General features: G+C 45.0%; 1 protein-coding gene across 1 annotated transcript in view; it reads right to left on the reverse strand.

Moving 5' to 3' along the window:
• Poln (DNA polymerase nu) overlaps positions 1-14,327 on the reverse strand; it is a 206,576-nt gene that overhangs the window by 61,321 nt on the left and 130,928 nt on the right. The window contains exons 16-18 of the mRNA XM_017800294.1: positions 11,970-12,027; positions 11,059-11,136; positions 10,081-10,195 (exon numbers count right to left, since the gene is read on the reverse strand). Coding sequence (XP_017655783.1) covers positions 10,081-10,195; positions 11,059-11,136; positions 11,970-12,027 — 251 coding nt within the window. The remainder of the gene's footprint in view (positions 1-10,080; positions 10,196-11,058; positions 11,137-11,969; positions 12,028-14,327) is intronic.

Below are 14,327 nucleotides of genomic sequence, written 5' to 3' on the forward strand. Positions count from 1 at the left end.
TTCAGGGACATTTTCTTCCGTAACTCTGTTGACAATCTGGTCAATACCATTGGCCTTGAATTCTTCTCCTTCTTTTATGCCTATGATGCACAAATTTGGTCTTTTCAAGGTGTCCCACATTTCCTGCACATTCACTTCCTGTGATTTTAAACATTTTTCACATTCTTTGCTTAAGCAGTCCAATTCTTCAACTTTATCCTCCAGTCTTGATATTCTGTTTTCCATTTCATTCATTGTATCTGTGAGGCTTTCCCCTGTTGTTTAAAGTTGACTTACTGAGTTTTGCATTTCCTTCTTCATTTCTGCCTGAGTTTTCTTCAATGTTTCTATCTCTTTTGTGAATTCATTCAGAAGGTTATCCCTATCTTCTTTTAGCTCTTTGTTTGTTTTTGTGTTCTTTAAATTTGTTGAATTCCTTGATCATGTTTATGACTGTTCTTTTAAATTTATTGTCCTGGGTTATCTCTAGGGGGTTCTCCCTATAGAACTCTTCTACAGGATTGGTGGAGTTCAGTGGGGACACAGTGTTTGTCTTTCCATTTTATTATTCTTTTGTTGTGATTTTGGCATGTGAATTTCTTTTGTTGTTTATGATTCTGACATGAGAATTAAGTTGAAATATGCTTCTGTTTGTATTATCTGGGTGCCTAGATTCTTTCTTTATTGGTTATATAAAGCTGGTTGGTACAGGGTTCAGGTTCTTTCAGGTTTATTTTGGAGGGAACTGATGGCTTCAGATCAACTATTCAGGGGTACTCACAGAAGCCCAGTTCAGGTTCCAGTCAGGTACACCCAGGCTTCCTTCACCACATGGAGGCAGGATCCAGGGTTTCTCAGGCAGTCCTGTGGGTTGTCAACCCTATGCCAGAGGGACGCCAGAGAGGGGCCAGAACTCGGCACTCTGGTGGTCTGCTGAGTTCCCAGCCTTAGCCTACCAAAGCCATATTTCCCCGGGGGCCTTGGGAGGGGCCTCACAATATCCCAGGTGCAATTAGGGGAAGCTCACCACCATGTGGAGGCAGGATCAGGGGGCTGTCAGGCTGTCCCCTGGGTTCTCAGGCCCTCTGGTAGTTGGAGGCCAGAACCCAGAACTCTCTGGCGGTCTTCTGAGCTCCGAGAAGCTACCCTGATAGAGGAGGTCCGAACCCCACGTTTTCAGTTTTAAGATGGTAATTTTCTGTTCCTTTCTCTCTCTCTCTCTCTCTCTCTCTCTCGGTCTTTTTTGAGACAGGGTCTCCAGCCATCCTGGAACTCACTCTGTAGACCAGGCTGGCCTTGAACTCCCAGAGATTCCCCTGCATCTGCCTCCCGAGTGCTGGAATTAAAGGTGTGAGCCACCACGTCCAGCTTAAGATGATAATGTTCAATTCTAGTGATCTTATCCCATTCTGTAGTGTTCATGTAACTCTCAAAATTCATCACATTTTAGCACTTATATTTCACCCTTTAACCTACATACTTCAGCATTTTAATATATTTTATTAATTCCAGAATTTTACAATGTACTTTGATCATAGTCACCTCCATTCCTCCAAGATCCACTTCCTACATCCCCCTGCCAACTTCAAGTTCTTGTTTTCTTTGGCTTATAAAAAATTATTTTCTATTTTATGTGTATGAGTATATATGCCTGCATGTATGTAAGTGCACCATGTGCATCTAATGTGCACAGATGCCAGGAGAGGGCCTCAAATCCCCTGGAACTGGAGTTATAGATGAGTCCTCTGCAAGAGCAGCCAGTGCTTTTAACCGCTGAGCCATCTCTCCAGCCCCTTTTTAAGGCTTTTTTGAGATAAAATCTGACTATGTAGCATTAGCTAGGCTGGAAGTTATTATGCAGGCCAGGCTGGCCTCAAACTCACAGAGATCTACCTGCTTCTGCCTCCTGAGTGCTGGGATTAAAGGTATGTGTCGCTAGGGTTGGCTCTTTTGTTGTTGCCGTTGCTTTTGGTAACTACAAGTGCAATTGTGCTGCCCCTATGCTCCAGGGTATGGGGTCATCCACTGGAGTGTGGGTCAACCAGGAGCCACACCCTTAAAAAAAACTCACTCTCCCTCTTTCAGAAGCCCTCAAGTATCTATTGCTATACTTGAACATTTTTTCACAATTTTAAAGACGTCTCCAGAGAGTTTTAGGTACGAGCAGTTTCTTTGGTTGACTTCTGTTGAATGTTCACTCTCTTGGGCATAGGGCACATTTTCTTGTTTCCACTTACTTAAAATTATTACATGTCATAGATTTTGATTAAAAGACCAGTAGATACTGAAGCAAACATTTACTTCCTAAGAAGGACATACTGTTCCTATGCCAGGCCACTAATGTCAGGAGCAATGTCACTCTGATCTGTGAGTGAGGTCTGGACTTCACTGCAGTCACAGCTTGAGGCAAGTTATCACTGGCTTGAAGTGTTCTGTCCAGAAATTCTTCTTCTGTGGAGTTTGTAGTCTGAACTACACAAATACAGGATTTCTTGGAGTTCTCCAGCTTGGTAGCTTTATCAGAGTACAGACCCCTCTCTCTCTCTACGTTACAGCCTAATCACCAGACTTCTGGTTTCTAGAGCATTACTTTGACCTCCTGCTCTGTCCTGACCTTTGGCATCTTGACTTCAGTCCTACCAGAAGACAGGGAACGAGCAGGGCCCTCAGCTTCTCTGCACTGCTGCAGCCCTTTGGTGGCTCAGCTCCAGAATGCCTTGGGAAGATTTCCCACAGTTCTCAGTCTGCATTCAGCTTTGATGTCTGCTCCCAGAGCCTCACAGGACTTTAGGAGACCCAGTGAAGGATGTGTTCTGCAGGTGGGCTTTTTAGAACTCTACTCTGCTACAACAGCCCACACCACACGTTAATTAAAAGTTTACATGGTCTCTTCTTCCCCATCTGTGGATGAGTCCACCTCTTCCTGCCCTCCTCTAGGGATAAGAGTCACCATTGGTTCTTTTCTTTCAAGAGGTCATCACTTTCTGAAGTTCTGTTCATGTAGCTGTAGCCTCAGCAATCTGGTAAGTTCAGAGAAACTGATTTTGTCATTTTTAACTCTTGGTGGATAGCCTGGGAAAAACCAAGTCTCTTGTGACTTTTTACATATTTTTAAATTTTTATTTTTGGAACTTAGTATATAGTCTAGGCTAGCCTTGAACTAATTTCAATCCTCCTGCGTTAGCCTCCTATCAGCCTTCCAACTACTGGAATACAGGCATGTGGTTCCATACCCAGCTTGCTTTCTACATTAAAAAATTGTTATTATTTGTGTATGTCTGTGTGCATGCATATGCATGATGTGTGGTGGAGGGGGCACATGTACGCCATAGTGTGTGTGTAGGTCAGAGGACAACTTTGTGGCATTGGTTCATTTCTTCCATCTTTATGTGTGTTTCACAGATTAAACTCAGGTGTTCAGGTTTGCATAGTAGGTACCTTTACCCTCTGAGCCAGCTTACTGGTCCCATTTCTACATTTTAACCAGAAATTCAACCTTTAATTTTCTCATGACTTACAAACAAAAAAATAGCAACATTTCAGAATATTTAATCCAGTGTTGAATGGTAGGCACATAGGGGAAAGAAGGAAGTCATGCTGCCTTGCACGGGATGTGCCTTCTGAATGTGATTCCTCTAACATATATCTGTGTGACCTAGAACTATAACCATATGGCTGCAAGTGAACTTTTCAGCACCTGTCAGTGTCAATCTAAAAGAACCCCACTCCAGGGTTGTTCCTCCTCTCCCAGAAGTGGTCATTGCAAGTCAATGCAGAGCACCTGGAGCACTGTAGGATTTTCTGCACGTGAATCTGTTGACTCAGATGGTCTGAAACTCTATGAAACTAGGTATGATGTAGATAAGAAATGGTGTTTCATTTCATGTCTGATGGAGAAAAACTCCAACATTCAGAAGCAAAATTATTTTTGTAACTATTCTTTCTTACATATGTAGGATATCTTGAGACTCAGGCATGAAATGCAGCTTACATCTGAGTACTGAAGGCTAATGCGGCAGAGAAAGTAGAGACTAGAGACATTAAATGAAGATGGTTACATTTTCTACCCAGCAAGTCACACAGCCATGTCTGAGTCAGTGGGGGAAGGAAAAGCACTCTGTAGAGAGAGCCAACAATATAATACTACAGGCTACCACTGCCTGCCATTCTGATCACAAACATTTGCTTTCCTTTGCACCTTAGGAGTGCATTCATCCTTCACTGTAGGTAGCAATCCAAAGTCCATTCAATGAAAGCATGGGATTTGAAATCCAGGATTCTGTGACCATCATATGTCAATCCTGGTGTGGGAACCAATGAACTAAAGAGTTAGATCTGTGTCACTTTGCCTGTGCTGTGCAACATGAGACAGAGACAGCCACAAAAATACGCTATTTGGAAAAGGAAAGAAACGTGGCATATAGGTCCAGGGTCTCTCTGGACTGTCACCAGGTGGGTGTTGAGAGATCTTTCTCCAGAGCTGGCAAAGTCATGGGATAGGCTGGCAAAGTGTTGGGATAGGCTCTGGATCTGTCACTGTTGGGAGCTATTAATCCATTATGTACATTGAGCTGTGGCAGGCTTGCTTGTTTACTTAGAGTTTGTGTTTTGCACACCAGTACCTAATCTGCCAAGTCAGGAGGAATGTGTTTATATGGTGGAGTTCACAACAAGTATTTGAACGCTCCTTGACCCTCAGCTACAGGTCGAAAAACAGTTGTTGAAGCTAATTGAGTTACACAAACGGTGGCTATCGCTGATGTTCTACTGTATAAAAAGGCTGAACTAAAATAAACCGGGGCTGCAGTCTCTACTGACAGTCCTCCCAAGGATCTTTTCTCTGTCTCTTGTTTTTTCTTGCAATCCTCACTCCCCCTTTCAGGTACTGTCCGCCTAGGCCGGCTAACACCGGCACGTCACTTGGGAGGATAGTCTCCATGGCAGTTTTCCACTTCCTGGGACTCCTTTCCTACTCCTCCTGGGACTCTTTTCCCACTCCTCCTGGGACTCCTTTCCCACTCCTCCTGGGACTCCTTTCCTACTCCTCCTGGCTCTAGGTAGGGCAGTGAAGTTGTTATTCTTCTTGAAGGAGGAGTATGCTTCTTGCTTACAGAAGCCCAGAAGCCCAGGTGTTGCTTCAAGTTTCAAACAAATGACAGAATGTATTAGCTGAGGCTGGTGGTTGTATGGGAAGTGCAGCCCTCAGAAACGTCATTAGCTCCTTCCGCTTAATTTCATCAGCTTCATGTATCTAGAAAACACCCACGACTTACTTAGAGATGTGCCCTCTCTCTAGACAGCACTGTAGGCACTGCAAGTAATCAGGAATTTGTGGGAGAGCCACAGGCCTTTACTGTCTCTGCAGAGCTATGTCCCCCAGCTCTTTCCCCTGTTAGCAGTAGGCATCAAGACCACACCTTTTGTCAGTCTTAATTCACAGGCCTTTTAAGGCTTATCTTTTACTAGCTGGAGATGAGGATCGTTCAAGTCAGCAAGACTCAACTTTCTGGAATCTTACCTTTATCATTTCTACTTGTACACTGGCCACTTGTTTCCTGACTTTGCCTTTTTCTCAGAGTACCTTGTCGGTAGGAGACAAGCGCTGACAAAGCACTTTCTTGACTTCTGTTGCCTCATTTTGCCTGAGATCTCCAATGGACAGCCCCTCTTTGCTGGCCACCTGACCCCAAACTACACCATATTCTAGGATTTGTTACTACACCATTTAAGGAACTGATTCCCAAGATACCATGCTAGGCTAGGCCACCCTAAAGCCTCACAGTCTCATGGCAGAAAGAGTTTCTCTTTTGTCTTTTCTACAATTTAATCACTGGCTGTGGTCTCATGTGTGGTTTCCATGGTTTCTTCTAAACCACATCTTTATATATAACTACACAATCTTCAAAGATTTCCCACATTGAAAATGTTACCAAATATGTCTTATTGTCTTTCTGCTTTTTGTGTTTCAAATAATACAGCATTTAGAGGGGACAGGCATTTTAAGTATATTTGATCTGCATTTTTACCATGCACTATTCTAGTCCTCTGTTCAGAACATGAAAATCATTTCCACAGCAACCAATTATAAGTTGCAAATGCTACATGTTCTACTGTATAAAAAGGCTGAGCTACTGCTGTGGGGATCCACATCAGAATGCAAACACAAAAAGCTGCCTATTGCAAGTTCTCCCTTGAACTGTCACAAGCTAATAAAATGCAGGAATACCTGATGCAGACATGCACGGACTTTTAAAGTCAGCTTCAGGCATGATCAGCTTCACAGGACTCTGAAGAGGATGGTTTTTTTTGCCTCATACATAAAACCTTTGCTAAAATTCGGCTAAGCATATCTGGGAGGTGCTACTTCTGCACCTCTTTTCCTGGTCTGTTGAGCTACGTGTCCATCCCTCTGTAACACCACACTCTCTCGATTACTGCATATCAAATCTGTGCATCAGGTAGAGAGATGCTTGTCTTAGCTGCTCGAGGGCCTTCCCTACATGGTTTTCCATAGATTGTTTTAGCTGTTCTAGGGCCTTTCCTATGTACTTTTCCATGTACATTTTGGAATAAACTCCTCTGTGTGTAGAAATACCCTACCTGGGGCTTCATAGGAATTGCATTATAAACATATGGATCAATTTAGGGATACTGACATGTATATACTGAGCTGTCCATACCACAAACCCAGTATGTCTCCTCTCTTATTAGATCTTTGATTCTCTTCATTGGCATTTTCCAATTTTAGGCATACAGGTTTGTTAACTGAATATTTAAATACAGATACTTCTTGACTTATGAATGAGTTACATTCTGGCAAACTTATTTTAAATAGAAAACATTTTTTATTTGAAATTTAACTTAGTAGCCACATGTGGAGAGGCAGGCAGATCTCTGTGAGTTCAAGGCCAGCTTGGTCTACATAGTGAGTTTCAGGCCAGCTGGGGCTATAGAGAGACCCTGTCTCAAAAAGACCAAAAAAATTTAGTATATCTAACCTGCTCAACACCCTATCTTAGCAGCATAGCACACTGTAGAATGCCTGTTTCTCCATGTGTGAGAGCTGTGCCTCACCACCCCTGCCCAGTGTGGAAACAGACAACCATACTGTTTATCACTAGACTGGAAAATGATCAAAATTCAAAATCTGAAGTCTGATTTCAACTGTAAATATGTGATTTTCCTATCATGGTAAAGCAAAAACATTCTGAGAGTGAACTATGCTGTGGGGAGACTTGTGCACATGTCAGTGTGTTTGAAGCAGCTATAAATAATGGATTTTAAAATTTCACTTTCTACATGTTTGCTGTCAGTCTATAGGAATGTGATTTTTGTGCACTGATCTTGGGTCTTGTGACTTTGCTGAGCTCATACATTAGCTCTAGGAATACGAAGCTGTTCTGGTGTGTTCTTTGGGATTTTATATAGACAATCATGTCACCCTTTTTATCTACTTGCCGTTTCTTTTTCTCATCTTTTCTAGTGGCTTGAACTTCAGTGTTTAGTACTGCGTGTTCCTCATTCAAGGAAAAACATTCTGCCTGTTGAGACACCAGCTCATCCCTGGAGTAAATCTCACTTTCATGGCCTATAATTTTTATACATGGTTGGATTTGGTTTTCTAGTATTTTTTGAGGATTTTTTTTGTCTAAATTCATGAGTGACATTGGTCTGTACTTTGTTTTTTTATTCTCTTTGTCTGGTCTTGGCATTAGGGTTGGTACTAGCTTCACAGAAGGGATTGAGAAGGGACTCCCCCACCCACTTTTGCCCTGTATAAATTGATGCCCATTCTCCTTTGGAGGCCTGGTAAAAATTTCAGCAATGTCATCTAGGTCTGGAAATTTATTTTTCAGGAGATTTCAAGTTATGAATATTTGAAGTTGAGTTAAGTAATGTTTCAAGTTAAGAGTTAAGGAATATTCAGGAACCAAATTCATTTTTGTTAGTTTTCGCAGTTTGTAGTGGTCAAATGATTGGTTTCTTGAGAATGAAGCTGCTTCTAGCTGGGGAGGGGGGTTGGGAGAACACAGAGTAGCTTTTCAGAGGGCAGAATAGCTTTTCAGAGGCCTAGCCTCACTTAGATAAGCAGGTTCAGTTTTAAAACAGAGGCGCAGATATTCCTGGGACATAAGAAGTCTTTGGAGTGGCTCATGACCAGGTGTCATTGACCAGATGTCAAGAATATCTAGGTAAGATGACTAGGGTTTGAAATGGACTCAGTCATCACCCCTACTGTATGATTTTCTCTAGTGCCTAGGCTATGAGATGAAAAGTGGCCATGGGGTCACTTGGGGCTCAAAACCAGCAACCAGAGAGGCGAGGGCAAAGGCATCTTCAACCCAGAAAGGACAGCCACTGGTGAGCAGAGAGGTGAGAGGTCTATGTGTTCTTTCACCTATATTGCCAACCTAACTGACAGCTTAGGCCTTGAAGCTCAGTGTGATGAAGACAAGAAACAAATGACATCACCACACGAGTGACGGGCACAAAGAAGTATGGGGGGAGGGGGGACAGCTGAGCATGGGCCCAGGTCTGAGAGGACCAAGAAAGCATGCAGTAGTGCTGAAACCCAGGAAGGTAACATCTTTTTAAAAAGGCCCTGAACAGGTTAGAGGCCAGAGCATTGCAGAGGGTCAGGGCAAAGCTAAGGAGGAGTACCGAGGACGGGGACAGAAGGAGACAGTCCCTGCAGAGGGCAGGTGGTGTCTTATAAGTCAGACCCAGCTCCTGATTATGTCCTCCACAGAGTAACAACCTTCATTTCCAGCCAGGACCTCTCTTCTTGTGTTTCGTAAAGGATTCTGTTATTTCTTGTATCTGCCAGTTTCCCTGTTCTCCCAACAAACGGTTTCCACAATTACTCACTTGTAAACACAGCTTAGAGTATAGCACTAGTAACTTTCTCACCCCGTCTCCTTTACACGCTGTATTTCCTGACCATTATTACTCTGATAAGAGTCTGGGGTGCTGAAGTTTTGGTAAGTGCACAGGGATGTCTCCACTCATTTATTTGACAGGTACTCTTTGAGCCTGGGGCTTAGTGGGACACAGCAGGGAACAGAGCTAGTTCTATGGACGATGTGCACTGGATAGGGAGCAACTGAGCTGGGCAAGGTCAGGTTGGGGTATCAACAAAAGCTCTGGAGGTGCAGGGCATGCTTGGGTGGGGTTGGGGAAGGACCATCCTGAGCACAAAAGAGAGGCTTGGGTGAGGTGGACACCGGTGTGCTTGGGACTAGCCAGAGAGGACTAGGGAGTGGACCAAAGGAGTCAGCACCTGCTCGGAGCGATGCGGCTCTGCTCTTGTGATAGTCACATGCCTCATGGAAGATGAGCACTTGAGAAGTACATGAGGGCCCTGTGTGGGGGCCAGAGAAAGCTTTCCTGGAGGCTCCTAAGGGAAGCAGGTGACAGAAGGCGAGGGGAGGAGGTGGCTATGGAGAGGGGACGTGACTACAGGGATGTCCACCAGCAGCTACCCTGCTCCTCTCCCTGCAGCAGGATCAGACTGTGCTAGCAGGGACTGTATTTGTCTAGGCGAGCATCCCCATGGTCCAAGCTAGTTCCAGTCCTGAGCTCTTCCTCATCAGAGCAGAGCCAGGTAGCCTCCCTGTAGCAGGGGCAGCACAACTCAGCAGGAAAGTGGGGGTAGCAGATGACTGCAGTGGGTTCTGGGGAGCACCCTAGTCCTCCAGATCAGAGGACTGTGAGATCAGCACCCTGCACTTGCTCTTCCCACCAGCCTAGGAGACTGGTGGCCAGTTCTCCACTGGAAGAAAAGCCAGTGCCCAAGAACGACAACTCAGAAAAGAGGCCTCTGATGGCAGAGCAGCAAAACCGGAGGCCTGTGGCTGCTGGCATTCTACAGAGTGAGCCCCAGGGTTGGGGGCTGCCACCTGAGGCCCACATGTTCCTGCCCTCCAACAGTGGCAGGGGTGAGGTGGGAACCCTAACTGGTTACTTTCTTTCCCAAAACTATTAACTACTAGAGAAAGAAGCAACTTCTTTCTCATGAAAACAGCCTTGGAATAACTTCAGACTTCTAAAATCACATCAACATTCTTGCAGATCAGATAATATTATGCCTTGTTAGCTTACCACTGTGAAGTCAGGATAGAAAATACATCATCTCTCTCAGATTCCTTGAATAACTTCAAAAGCTCTGGATCTCCAGATAAATGTGCAAGAATGCGCAATTCAATCTGTGAAAAGTCTGTAGGACAGAGCTCTGGGTTAATTCCGAATTCACCACGTTGCTGGGCCTCCAGCCACCCTCAGAAGGCCTTCTTGCAGGCTCAAGGTCAATACCCCTCCTCCCATCTGCCGGACTCCTCTGGCCTGAGGACTATTGGCCTTTCTCTGTGTCAGCAATTCTGAAGACCTGTTCTGCCTCCTGTGAGGTCAGCAAAACCCCAGGATGGACAATGTTCATTCGTTCATTCATTCATTCAATTTTAGGAAGGGCCTTGTATGTGCCAGGTTCCTGTTGGGATGCGTCAGTGAACAATACAAGCAGAGCACCTTCTTCCATGGAACTTGCATCCTCAGAGACAGTCCGAGCACATCATTTGGCATGGCAGAAGGAAGAAATGAAGTGGAAATGATGGATGCAGGTAAGGTGAGGGTGTGGGGAGGGCTGTACAGGAAGCTGTCATGGTGGAGTAGTCAGTTCCCTGCATCAAGACCTCAAGAAGGTGACACTGAACAAAGACAGAGGTGGGATCCAGAATGGCATTTGGGAAGAGAAAGGGTTATGGGCTTGCCGTTCAGGGCACAGTGGCCAGCAGGGTTGCTTTGAGTCCACAAGGGGAGGGAATGGGAGGACCAAGGAGAAGGGGGAGTACTGAATGAGCTGTGCAGGGTTCTCCCAGATCAAAATACAGCTAGGAAAGGGACCCCAATATGATTTAATGTGCATCAGAAATCTTTGCTTCACAGACATATTTGCCTTAGAATTTATTTGCAAGAATGAGTTCTGTACACCTCTGGGCAGGATTCCATTGGTAAATGTCTGAATGCATGAAAAGGCATAAAGGGAGCTAGAGACCATGGCATCCCCTGATCCCGTGCATGTACCTGCTGCCAGGAAGGTGTGGCCTTTGGAGGAAACAAACAGGGCTCTTGGGGAGATCGTGACAGTCTCTTCTTCTTTACCTGGATTGTCATTTCAAGAGCATGTGGTGAGTTTGTGTCAGCTGACTTGCAGTCATTCTTCCTACAGTTACTTTAGTATCAGCTAAAAAAAGTCTAGATTTTTAATTTTTGTGACTTTCTATTAATATAATTTTAAATACCAATACTACTGTAAGCAAACAAAAATCTCTATTATCAAAAATTTCTATTCTTCTTAGAATTATCAGGAAGAAAGGAAAAAGCCAGATATTGATACCCAAACTCATTCAGAAAAAGCAGTGGAGACAGAATCTCACTGGCTGGAGATTGAAGGAGAGGCACACAGCATGGCTACCACTGCAGAGGGCAGCTAAGACACAGGTGCTGTGGCCCATGCCCACAGTGAAAGGGCAGATTCACCTGGTCACAGGCTACTGGGAGTGGGCATCCCAGCATCTTCCGCCAGGTTAAAACTTCCATTTTTAGAAATGTGACCACCAGTGTTACAGTGGAATCACTTAAAAGAAATAAGAATTTTCATATGCTTTCCAGAAGTTTTTAGACTTAATAAAAGCCAGTGCAATTGTGTGCATTTGTTTGTTCTTTATTAGGAAGTTGGTGGGGGAGGGATGGTGGGAGGGGAGATGCTTCCCTGGTATAATTACCATCTATTTTAACAGATAAACTGCTAAAGGGAGGGAACATATTGCTTCAGCTGCTTTTTAGTTTTTCAATGCATGTTTAAATCCTGGTCATGCAAATACAGAGGAAAACTTCAGGAAAGTAAACCTGTTAGTTTTATAAGAAAGTAATTATAAACATTTCTGGATTTTTAAGAAATATTCCCAAGATTTTAACAAAGAGTAAAATGTTACCTTTAAAATTCTGAGGCTTAGAAATCTGAATTGGGTGCTTGGAGATACCTTGGATATTCTGTTAATGATAAGGGAACAGCTTTAGTTTCAATGTCTACTCTTAAATTAATCTGTACTATTTAAGGGTGTTTAAAATACATAGTATTTTATTAGGCATACGAAGTCAATATATTGTGACTTAGCATATACAATATAACTGCCTAATATTGAAACAGTACTGATAGGGACACCACTAACTACAATCACTAAGCAAAGTGTAAGGACAGCCTTGACTCTGGCCTGCGTCCTCCGTGCTGTGATACACACGGTGACTCACAGCATCCCAAACCACGAACTCCCACGCAACATGCTAAAGGTAGATTTCTATGAAACATGTACCTTGTACTTTAATTTAAAAACACTCTTTAGGCTGGGGATGTAGCTCTGTGGCAGAGTAGGTGAGGATCATGTACAAGGCTTGGGGTTTGATCACCTGGCACTGCCTAAAAGCATACAATGAAAATTCTGGTCTCCGAATCTCAGCGACAGCGGCTGTATCACCCACCTACAGACCCTCGAGGGACTTTACTAAACTCCCTTTTCCACCTTTGTAACTAGGGTAATGAGGAACAGATTACAGCCATGATGCCACCGTTTCCACCGTTCAAATCAGTTAACTTTGCCACTTTGTCTGGCAATGGAATTCCTTAGGTACTAGTTGGTCTTAACCCACTGACTATGAATTCCACTATGCCAGCTGCTGCACATCGAAGTCCTGCCATTTTGCAGGTGACCCCCTTTAGGTCCTCCAGAAACCCTAGCTGTTAAGGCATGCATCTCATCCTCATTTTCCAAGGTGGGGATACTGAGGTGTGGAAGTGCTAAGTCAGCCTCTCTCAAGTGCCCTGGACATTAGAAACACACAGTACTTTAAAAAAGCAAACAAGGCAAAATGGTAATAAGATAAACTCAATACAGATGATAGGAAAAGGCAGTAAACTTGTGGCAACTCAATACGGACTGTCCACTCTAAAGGAAGGAAGAAGCCGGGCGCGATGGTGCATGCCTTTGGTCCCAGCACTCGGGAGGCACAGGCAGGTGGATCACTGAGTTCAAGGCCAGCCTGGTCTACATAGTGAGTTCCGGGCCAGCTGGGGCTACAGGGAGACCCTCTCTCAAAGTGTTGAGACCAAAAAAAAAAAAAAAAAAAAAAGGAAGAAAAACACTTAAAAATTAATAGGACCAGCTCACCTCCCTCTGCTTCCCTAGGCCTGCACCACCCTCTGCAGGCCTCTCCCCCACCCGCAGGCCTCTCTCAGGAGAAAGTCCATAGCGCCCTCCGTGCCTTGACTCCCCCAGCCTCATTCACCCTCCCATCTCCCCTGCTGTTCTCCTAGTTTGGGCCCTGCCCCATTCCTTGTCTTGGGGCCCCAGACACCTGGGGAACCAATACTGCTTCCTGATCCTTTTCATCCAGACCAACTTAGTGCCTTCTCTGGGCCCCAGGAGCACTGCTTCTGGGCCTAGCTCCGCCCTCACCTCCCTCTGCTTCCCTGGGCCTGCACCATTCACCAGCCTCTTTCTGGGACATGGGGAGGGGGCCAACCTTTCCTCTTCCTGATCCTTTGCATCCAGACCAACCGAGTTCCTTCTCTGGTCCCCAGGAGCCCTCTGGGCCTGGCCCCGCCCTCACCTCTCTGTGCTTCCCTGGGCTGCACAACCCACCAGCCTCTTTCCTGGACTCCAGGGCTGACCTTTCCTCTTCCTGATCCTTTGCATCCAGACCAACCCAGTTCCTTCTCTGGTCCCCAGGAGCCCTCTGGGCCTGGCCCTGCCCTCACCTCCCTGTGCTTCCCTGAGCTGCACAACCCACCAGCCTCTTGCCTGGACTCCAGGGCTGACCTTTCCTCTTCCTGATCCTTTGCATCCAGAACAACCCAGCTCCTCAGTGCAGTTCCCAGGAGCCCTTGGGGCCTCTTCCTGCCCCATCTGCCTTTGTATCTCTGGGTGGCACGGCCACCAGCTGCCCTAGATCAGCATGTTTTCTGGGCCAGGCTCCAAGGCCAGTCCAACCCCCAAATTCCTGAGGCCAAAATCATTCCTGGAGAAATCCAGACCTTATGAGAAAGCCTGAAATCATCTGACCCTCATCTGAATTGGGCTTCTGTGGGAACTCCTGAAGACAAAATCAATCCCACCACTCCAATATAAAATATAAAGAGAGAACTGGAAGCTTAGAGGAACCAGCTTTTCATACCCAAAAAGTAAACCACAAAGATACATAAACTTCACAAAAAGGAGCAGACCTAAATTTGAAGGCTTGAGTCTCACACAAGAATCAGAAACTACAAAAGAAATCCACATGTCAAAATCACAGAG

This window comes from Nannospalax galili, unplaced genomic scaffold, assembly GCF_000622305.1.
Source record: "Nannospalax galili isolate Female #2095 unplaced genomic scaffold, S.galili_v1.0 scaffold101, whole genome shotgun sequence".
Taxonomy (NCBI): Eukaryota; Metazoa; Chordata; class Mammalia; order Rodentia; family Spalacidae; genus Nannospalax; species Nannospalax galili.